The sequence below is a fragment of the Sinocyclocheilus anshuiensis genome, unplaced genomic scaffold, assembly GCF_001515605.1.
Source record: "Sinocyclocheilus anshuiensis isolate Anshui unplaced genomic scaffold, SAMN03320099.WGS_v1.1 scaffold799, whole genome shotgun sequence".
In the NCBI taxonomy this organism is placed as follows: Eukaryota; Metazoa; Chordata; class Actinopteri; order Cypriniformes; family Cyprinidae; genus Sinocyclocheilus; species Sinocyclocheilus anshuiensis.
Window position 1 is genome coordinate 1,024,392 of NW_015548231.1, and position 10,313 is coordinate 1,034,704.

The following is a 10,313-nucleotide window of genomic DNA, read 5'->3' on the forward strand; positions in this document are numbered from 1 at the left end:
TACCATGGGTGCAGCAGGCGCAATGATATTACGCAGCGCCTGAAAATAGGCTAACTTCCGTCGACATAACCAACGTGACCACCTGCTTGCACAGGGAGCGTGCTGGGGACTATTTTCAGGAAAATAGCAACATAGCCTAGAAAATAGCAACTTTTCATTTTCCGTCGGTCTTAGTACACGATCTAACTACAGAAGAGTCAAGTTTTAAATAGGAAAAATATCGAAACTCTTTGGTAATTTTATTAGCGAGATGCTAACGGTCTAATCAGATTCAATGATCTATGCTAAGCTACAGCTAAAAGTGCTACCGCCAAACCCTGAGATCGGCTGAATGGATTCGAAAATGGTAAAACTCAACTGTTTAACTTTAGGGGAGTTGGAAAATGAGCCTATTTTAAAAAATAGTGGAGTGTTCCTTTAAACGCATTTAGGCAGATCGGGGGCACATTCCTTTTAAAAAACGAAAGTAACTTTAATCCTCTGCGTCTTCAGCGGCTCAGATGTCGGGAGTAAATGACGACTGCTATGTTCATTATTACATCCAGCAACAAAATGCCTCAATCGCTTAATCGGAGACGTTCTTGTCTTCCCCTTTCACCGGAGTCGACACAATAGCGGACAGCTCACAGCTCACTCGGGGCGAGTCTAAGGTAAGACGGCCTTGTCAATCAACTATCGTGGGAGGGGCCTGTGCAGAACTACGTCATTCTGACAGGAATCTCAGAATAGCCTGATTTGAGAAAGGGGATTTTAAAATAGGGATTTAAAAAAAAAAAAACACTGGGTAAATTTTTATCATTATAGGATGGATGTGTACACACACTTCCATCACACATTTATGTTCAAACAACAACAAAAGTGAATTTTGCATCCGATGACCCCTTTAAAAAATGGTGAGGACTTAAGTCTCATGGTATAAAAGATAAGTAACATATATTAATGTATTATTATTATTTTATTAATGCATTATTTATGTAATATTTTCTCTTTTTCTGTCTACATCTTTTTATTTATACTTTCCTGAGTTTTTTTTATACAGTATTCTGTCAGTCAGATTACTGAACTAAAACTAGTATTAGTCCACCTGAATAAACCACCTGAATGACAAATTGAATTGAAAAATTATAATTTTTTATAAATAGTATTTAGTTTGTCCCTTTTTTTGCTTTGACAGCATGTGACTTGAGCTTTGTATAAAAGCTCAAGTTTGTATAAAACCTAATGATCATGTTACATAACTGAGAACTTAATTAGATCTCTCAAGGTATAAAAGGGCAATCTCTGAACAATAAAATGTTCCTCTTTGAGTTTCAGTTCTCAAACTTATGTGGAAAAGAGTCAAGATCCAATAATACCCTTCTTGACCTTGCGAACAATCCATTGCACAGTAACATCGAAAGCCGTTTTTGCTTAAGTGCGTGGTATTGTTTCTGGCCTAAAGTCACAGCAGGACTTTTTCTTCAGCATCAGGACAATCACAGCAAGTCTGCAAATATTTGTCAATCAGGAAGCTGCCGGGTTCAGACAGTTAGCCACTGTCATCACCACACATGTGCATGATGGTCTCATGATATAAAAATAGAATTAGTTCAGTGACAGGTGATTTCATTTTCAGCAAGTCTCGGACTCATCTGCGTGTTTGTCTTATTCTCTGCCTGCTTTTTATCGGTTGCCACCTCAGCTCGCTCCAAGAGTGTTATGCCAGGGGAAGGGAGCCCTGGATCCACTCACACTGGTTTTAAGAGATCCATGGAGAAACCTCTGAAAACAGGCTGGCTGAAGAAGCAGAGATCCATCGTAAAGAACTGGCAGCTGCGCTTCTTTGTGCTGAGAGGAAATGTCTTAACATACCATAAAGATGACAGAGAGAGCGCTGTCCAGGTAGGAGACAAGCAAGCACGAGTAATACAAACATCACGATTTTTATTATTTTTAATGCATCAATTTTTTTTAATGTTTTTAAATGTTTTAAATTTCTTCTTTCCTGTTTTTTTTTTATTTTACGCAATGCCAGTCCAATCAGTCAAATAACTAAAATTAAACTTGTAATAATTTGATCTTTTTTTCTTCTTCTTTTTTCTTTTTGATTTAGAATTTGGTCGTTAGTATTTGGTCATGTGATAATCATGTTATTCAGAATCTTAAATATTTCCTCTTCATTTTACATCATAATATTTCTTTCTATTTTTTTTTTCAAAATCCAGGTTTAATCTATATCTTGAATTCTAGATTTTTTAGTGTTGTCTCAGATTTTTGTGTCTGAATGTCATGTAAATGTTTCCAAACTGATAACGTAATGCACGTGAAATTTGCTTTTATATTTATGCATTTTTTCTGATATTTATTATTATTATTTTATTTATTTATTTATTATATTTTATTTACTAATTTTACTATTTACTAAATTATTTACCACTCAGACTGTAACTATACCCTCTTGTCTCATTCTGATCTCAGGGAACCATACCTTTGTTCTCATGCCATGTTAATGAGCTGCCATCAAATGCAGATGATAAATTCCTTTTTGAGATTATCCCAGGTGAGTTTTTTAATTAACACTTCTCTTGCACTAAGTGTAACACAGGCCTGCTATCTATGCAAGTTGTTTACAGTGTATAAGACCTCATTGGCTACTACTGTATATGTTGGTGGGCAAAATCATACAGTTGTTGTGTCCCTGATGCAGCAGGTAGCAGTACAGATCGGGAGCGGGAGCGGGAAGCCTATGTTCTCATGGCGACCAGTCAGAGCGAGATGGAAGAGTGGGTGCGCTCCATTCGCAAAGCCATCGGATCACGGTCTAATGGAGGTATCGATCATTCATCATAATATACATTTATATTATAAAGTTTGTTATAGATTGAGGAGGTTCTTAGGATCATTCTCTCTCATACTGTAAGAAAACAATTGTAGAAAAATGGAAAAGGTACTAGTAATTTTGTGCCAGGACAATGTCTTTTAAGTTTAGGGACATTTCCTTTAACCCTAAAACACAACACAATGTAATGCATAATTTAAAATGACTAAAACAGGTTTCTAAAACACCTGTGGAAAATCAATACACAAAATTCCTTTTTTCGTTGTTTTCAGACTTTCTTAGAGTTTATGGTGGTGTAGACTAGTGATTAAAATTGGTAACGGATGAAACCCTATTACCTTGATGGCATTTAGGTTGTTTCAGAGAGACTGTCATCATTTATGATCAATTTAAATAGCCTCTTGTTTACTATAACTTTGCTGTGTTGTACGACTGCCACTGCTATTCAATAAAATTGTTATGTTTCTCTCCTCAAAGTATTTGGAAAGAGCCTTTCAGACATCATGGTGTATGAGAAGAAATTTGGGCCACGTCTGGTGCCCATCCTGGTGGAGAAGTGTGCTGAATTCATCAGAGAGCACGGTCTGAATGAGGAGGGCATCTTTCGCCTGCCAGGACAGGACAACCAGGTCAAACAGTTCAGAGAGGCCTTTGATGCCGGAGAGAGACCCTCATTCCCCTGGTAAAGTTTCACATGTCTAAATCTAAGTGAAATGACTCATGAATGCTGTAGAGAGCTGGTCTGAATAAAGCATATTGTTTATTGTTTAGTCCGGTAATTGCATGCAATGGTACTGAATACATACTACATTCATGTACCATGGCATTTACATGGTACTTCAAGGAATACCATGATATTACAATACAGTACAAAATATAGTAAAAACAAATATTGTGAAATGTTATTACAATTTAAAACAACTGTTTTGTATTTTTAAATAATTAACTTATTCCTATGATGGTTGAAGATCAAATTGATGATCAGTGTTGAAAACAGTTGAGCTGCTTAATATTTTTGTAGATGAATAGAAGGTTCAGAAGAGCAGCATTTATTAGAAATAAATTAATAATTGTACAAATATCTTTACCTTTACTTTTGAACAATTTAATGCATCCCTGCTGAATAAACATATTCATTCCTTATAAAAAAAAATACTGACCCCAGACTTTTGAATTAGAGTGAAAAAAGGTAATACATTGGCTTATTGTATATATTTAATTTGTTTGTAACAACTTCAGGTTACTCCTTACTACTGTGTTTGGTGAAGAGAAGCATTATGTGAAACGAAATAATGAAAGAAATGCGCAAAAATCAATAAATAACTGTAATCCACTAAAATATTTAATTTTATGATTTTTTGGACCTGGTTTTGTGACCATTAGTTTCCAGACTTCAATGTTCTTTAAAGTTTGCATGCGAATGGGGCTTTTATGTGGATGACCACACTCTGCATGACCATTTATGGTGACGCTAAAGTCTTCACTGCTATTTTGAGGAAGTAGAATAGGTAAAGAGATTGACCCAGAATGTATGAACTAGATGTGAGAGAGAGAGAGGACGTGCAAAAGCATGAGAGATAGAGAAAGAGAGATACAAAAGCACACTATTTCAGAGGAACCTGGCACACACTGATGATCTGCGGCTGAGCCACATCCTGTCCTGACTAACAGAGATCTTGCCATTGAACACACGCACATATCCATTTGACAAGCAACTGTTTTTGCATTTCATCTTCATCCTTTCTGACTGCAAAGACGATTGTAATGACTGTAATTATCGCAAGTCAAATTTATACTTAATTTGTGCATACCTTCTGCCTGCAGTGACACTGATGTCCACACGGTGGGGTCATTACTTAAGCTGTACCTCAGAGAGCTTCCTGAACCTGTTGTGCCCTGGACTCAATATCAGGACTTCCTTGACAGCACTCTGATGCTGGATGCCACCACTGCAGCTGTGAGAAACACATTCACAAAGACAGTATGTCAGATGAGCACTGATCCTTTAACTAACTGTAATCTGATCAATCCCAGGGCAAAGAAAAGCTGGAGGAACAAATCAGCCTTCTGCCAAAAGTGAACTACAACCTCCTGAGTTACATCTGCAGGTACGAGTCCCTATAAGAGTGAAAACGGATCAGACACTGATAGGAGCAAAAACAGGCCATGGCATTTGTATATGCATATTTGTTATTTCAGATTCCTTTTTGAGGTCCAACAAAACTCAAAGGTGAATAAAATGAGCATTGAGAATCTGGCCACGGTCATGGGAGTGAACCTGTTCAAGCCGCAAGTGGAGGACGCCATCAGTATGATGAAGGGTCAGTAATCATCCTAAGATGGATAAAACATTGTGTTCTATGCTATTTATATTGTTTTTAAAATACCCCATGAACTCAAAATATTGATGTGCCTTTTAGTCTGTTAGGGGTGGGTGATATCCCGGGAGACACGATTAAGTGAGACACGATTAAGATTTTAAGCCTTTGAAATGCAATCGGCAGCGAAAGAGAACTCATTTTGCTATATGTGCGCGCTGTCTGAGAGACTGTTTCTGAGCGCTGTCTGAGAGTAGCTCAGTACAGTAGCTCTTAAGTGTAAGCAAACAGCTGAGAAAGAAAACACATGTTGGATCCGGGCAGCTCTTAAAGTGACAGCAGTCTAATATTCCTGTTGTCTGTCATTCATGTTTATCAAACAACAAAAGAGAAAATCTCCCACTGCTCTTGACTAAATCAATTGCTTCTAACTAGTTTCTTATTCTTATTTAATCACTGACAGTTTACTTGTCTTCAGTGAGCTTGAGTTTTTTTATTTAGGTTAGTATTAGTTTTTTGTGATATTGACACTGGTAACAAGAATTATGAAATTTCTATGGTATCAAAAATTTTTATATCATAAAGACCTTATTTAAAGCAAAAATAACTATATCGTGATATATATATTGTTGCAGAGAAATAAAATGACTCGTATCGTGATATAAGATTTTGGACATATCGCCCACTCCTAGTCCATGTCTGTTCAAATATACGAAAAACAATTTTTAGCAGAAAATATTAAAATTTACAGCCTTTCTTTTCTGGAAAATTGAAACCAAAATATTAATGACATAATTTCTTGCTCCAATTTTTAATATTTTCGTCTAATAAAATGAGAATGCCCCTGTTTCTAAAACCAACTGCAATAGCAAGAAGCATATCATGGCATGCTAGCATACTACTTTTTCTGCACTACATTTCTTGCTATATATGCTATTCCATTTCAGTAGTTGAAAAGTTGGGTAATATGTTTAAACTAAAGGCTATTGGCTATATATAAAAAAAAAAAAACTTTGACATATCATACTCACAACTTCCTGTTTTAACAGCACGCAGAATGTCAATCAGAAAAACAAATCATTGGTTGTTTATGGGATATTTAACCTGAACTGCAATGAGTAAGAATGAGATTTCAAGTATGGTGTTTATGGTTAACACCTTGTAGTGATGATCTTTGTTCTCACCTCATACACACAGGAACGCCCATGATACAGAAGGTAATGACGGTGATGATCAGACACCATGAGCTGCTTTTCCCACCCTCTAAAGACATGCTGCCATCTCCTCTTCCGAGCAAGAAAAGCAAAAGCAAGAAGAACAGTAACCCTCGCAGTTTTGTGGGCTGGGAGTCTGCAGAGGTACTGATCACGTAAAATAACAGCTGTTTTCAGAAGCACATTAATGGAGAACTGTTTTAAAATGGTGATTTATAGGCCTGGATAGTAAAATCCAACATTTTTAATATAAATGTTTTAATGTTTTTGAAAGAAGTCTCTCTTCGCCAAGGCTGCATTTATTTGTTCAAAAATACAGTAAAACTGTGATACTGTAAAATAGTATAATATTAACTGTTTTCTATTTTAATATAATTAATTGTTAAATCATTTAACATTTAAAATTAATTGATTTCTTTGATGGCGAAACTGATTTTTCAGCAGCCAGTCAGTGTCACATGATCCTTTGGAAATCACTTTAATATGCTGATTTAGTGTTTAAGAATTCTTATTTTTGTAGAAATTTTTTGTAGTACATTTTTTTTCCAGGAATTTATTTGAAATAGAAATGCTTTGAAACATTATAAATATCTTTACTGTCACGTTTGATGAATTTGATGTGTCTGCTGAATAAAAGTACTGATGTCTTACAAAATGCTCTTACCCCAAAATTCTAAGTGGTAGTGTATAAAAAAATTTCAATATAAATTTGGCCTTATTCTTGGCAATATCAGTGAATTTCAAAATTCTGAAATATTTAATCAGTTTTGAAATATTCTTCAGAGACTTTAAGCATTTAGATGGCCTATTATTTATAATGTAATTTATAAAAAAAAAAAAAAGGAAAGGTTTTTGTTTGTAGGCTTCAAATTAAGAATAGTCATATTTGATGAACACACCTGCTGTTTGTCAAGGTTTTTTTGAAGCTGTCACTGCGTTACTTTCACACCTGTATCTCTTAACCGATCGTATCACTCTTCTCTCTTAAGTGTGAGGTGTCCTCCCTGTCTGAATCTCCTGAGGAGGAGGAAATGGACACACCTGAGGAAGAGAGGAAGGACCTGTGGTCATCTAAGACGGGATCAGAAGACACACCTCTTTCTCCTTCCTCTCCATTTTCATCCGCAACCGACACCTGGCCCGACAGCCCCAGAAAAAGGACGCAAACTCTACCCAGCTTAGGCTGTCCGCCAGCGGGAAGAGGCCGTGAGCCTTCTTGGGAACGCTGGAGCAGGTTCCAGGAGAGCTTTAACGAGAACGAAGAGAAAACATTCTCAGAGGACATCTTTAAGTTACTTGACCTGCAGAAAGTGACACTGTTTTCTGGAGGGCAGAAAAGTGAAAAGGAAAAAGTTGAAGGACAGAAGGACACAGAGGACACAGGCTTGCATAAGACAGGTAGCGATGTCGTGGACAAACAGATAGATGCTGTAAAACCACAGGCACAGAGCACAACACCCGTTCCCAAACCTCGGCCGAGCAACGATGTGACTGCGCCAGCTGTGAGCAGAGAGAAGACCGTGGAACCTACAGCAGCTGCTCTACAGAAAAGCAATCCAGCACAACCAGAAAACACAGACTCAACAAACATCATCAGCAGGTACGGCCAAATACAAGTGTGTACCTGTGTTCATCATTTGCCATAGTGGAGTTTGTGAAGGGTCAGGGATTTGAACAAACATCCTTGAGACATAGACTTTGCATGGCAGACAATAAAATGGGCTCATACTTACACTGAAGGAGGGATCCGGGCCATATTTAGGGACCAGAATGAGTCTTGGGGGTGAGCTCTTTATATGTGGCCTATTAAGTAACCAACAATTAGCAACCACATAGAACACTCTAGAAACCATCTAGCAACAACTCAGAACACTCAGGGATCTTTGATTTCCAATAAATAAAATGTATTGATTAAAATGTATTAAGCTCACCAAGGCTGCATTTTTGGATGAAAAATACAGTACAGTAAAAACAGTAGCCTAATTTTGTGAAATATTGTTACAGTTTAAAATAACTCTTTTCTATTTTAATATATTTTAAGATGTAATTAATTCCTGTGATGCAAAGCTGAATTTTCAGCAGCCATTACTCCAGTCTTTACTGTCATATGACCCTTCAGAAATCATTCTAATATGCTGATGTGGTGCTCAAGTGACATTATTATGATTGTCATTGTTGAAAACAGTTGTGCTGCTTAATGTTTTGTGGAAATATTTTTTCAGGATCCTTTGATGAAAATAAAGTTGAAAATAGCATTTATTTTAAAGAGAAACCTTTAGTAACTCTATAAATGCCTTTAGCTTTTGCTTAATCTTACTATGTTATATATATATAAGTGTGTGTGTGTGTGTTTGTACTTTCAGTCTCCAGCAGAAGAACAAAGAGCTGAGCGCTACAGTGGCAAAGTTGCAGGCAGCACTAGAGGCAGAGCGACGCTGCAAAGCTGCATTAGAGATCTTACTACGCAATGCAGAGCACAGCAGGGATGAAGCACTTGTGCGCAATGAGCAGCTGAACCGAGAGATTCAGGAGTTCCTCAACAGACCGACTGCTGGACCGTCATAGTGACACCATCAAACGAACAAAGTTCAAACTAAGTCCTGTCTAGCTCCTCAGAGGAGTACACAACAAGCTGGACAACTCCATCGGGTTTTACACCATTAACTGCTCTGAATAATGTCTTCAGAGTAAGACTAGTGGTAATGTTCATCTCTCAGGTTTTGTCCGCTACAGTATATGACACCTTATGTACAGAAATTACAGATTTGATCTACTTACAAGAAAAGATGTGAATTTTGAAGTGATGCAGTATTGGAGTAAACAGTTTAGAGATTTATAAAGAGTATTTAATTACCTTTTTGTTGAAATTTTATAGTATTTTCTTATGGATCTAAAAAAAAAATAACTCCCCAACAAAAACTAAAATGCTGCTCGGATTTGGTTTTAAAAAGCCTTTTTTTTTCAACAAGGAGAAGTCTTGCCCACCTTTAATTCTTAATGATAAATTAAAACAAAATCTGTTGTGGCAGAGGTTTAAAATAGTTATTGTTTATGTGATCACTAGACTGTGTTAGACTCCAGTAGAGTCTGTGAACAATTTGGTGAAAACACAAAATGTGGATTACTGTCAGTAAATAAACTGTTTTTATCTGTCTTTTCTTTCCTGCACCTTCACTTCTGTTGTCTGGTTGCAGTCAGAATGAGATAGTGTGTCAGAAAAGATAAAATGTGACAGAGTGTGAGAGAGAAATGGGAAGAATGCTTTCAGATCAGAATTCACACAAGAGACCAGGGGAAGGGGTAAAAACACTGGGAATTACGTAAGAAAAAAGAAGCCCAGATAGCACTGTGTCTGTCAGCTGTCATAATGCTGATTAAATGATAGGGAAGGAATTTCCTATTTCCGATCAGGCTGGATTATACCGACAATGTGCTGCTCAAAATCAACACAAAGCTGATAATGTGAATATATGGTCAGGTGAGTCATTCATTTGGTGGATTCCAGTTTGTTCCATAATGCTCTTCAGTGGACGTTTCCAGATGTTTCTCTTGTACACTTAAATGGAGCTCATGGCAGCACGACAGTTTCAAAGATAAACTACACTGTCATCAAGTGTTTCTCCTACGTAGGAAAGATTATCTTGAGGAAGAGAGTGAGCAAAGCATGTGACCACTTGTTACTGGGTCAACATTTCACACGCATGCCCATTTATAAACTTAAATAATAATTACCTGTGGAGTACTAAATACATTTTGAAGAATGCTGCTCTTTATAATGTAATAATGGTATAGAGTTTCAAAATTGCTGTGATTTTGTTTCTTTTTAACTTTTGGAAAAATAGCACCAAAGCATTCCATTTGGAAGCAGCCCCTGTTGAAAAAAACAGCATATGCTGGTTAGGTATGTTTTGACGCTGGGATGCTGGTTTAAGCTGGTCCTTTGCTGGTTTATGCTGGTCCTTT

At 36.9% G+C, this 10,313-nt stretch overlaps 1 protein-coding gene across 2 annotated transcripts in view; it reads left to right on the forward strand.

Moving 5' to 3' along the window:
* LOC107654642 (rho GTPase-activating protein 25-like) overlaps nt 1–9,488 on the forward strand; it is a 13,604-nt gene extending 4,116 nt beyond the window's left edge. The window contains exons 2-11 of one of the 2 annotated variants that reach the window (XM_016441820.1): nt 1,682–1,881; nt 2,458–2,539; nt 2,690–2,809; nt 3,296–3,500; nt 4,643–4,775; nt 4,853–4,926; nt 5,018–5,139; nt 6,334–6,494; nt 7,340–7,950; nt 8,714–9,488. In XM_016441820.1, coding sequence (XP_016297306.1) covers nt 1,682–1,881; nt 2,458–2,539; nt 2,690–2,809; nt 3,296–3,500; nt 4,643–4,775; nt 4,853–4,926; nt 5,018–5,139; nt 6,334–6,494; nt 7,340–7,950; nt 8,714–8,915 — 1,910 coding nt within the window. In that variant the 3' untranslated portion in view covers nt 8,916–9,488. Of the gene's footprint in view, nt 1–1,681; nt 1,882–2,457; nt 2,540–2,686; nt 2,810–3,295; nt 3,501–4,642; nt 4,776–4,852; nt 4,927–5,017; nt 5,140–6,333; nt 6,495–7,339; nt 7,951–8,713 lie in introns of both variants that reach the window. The other variant, XM_016441819.1, reaches the window with a different exon arrangement.
* The last annotated feature ends 825 nt before the right edge of the window (nt 9,489–10,313 follow it).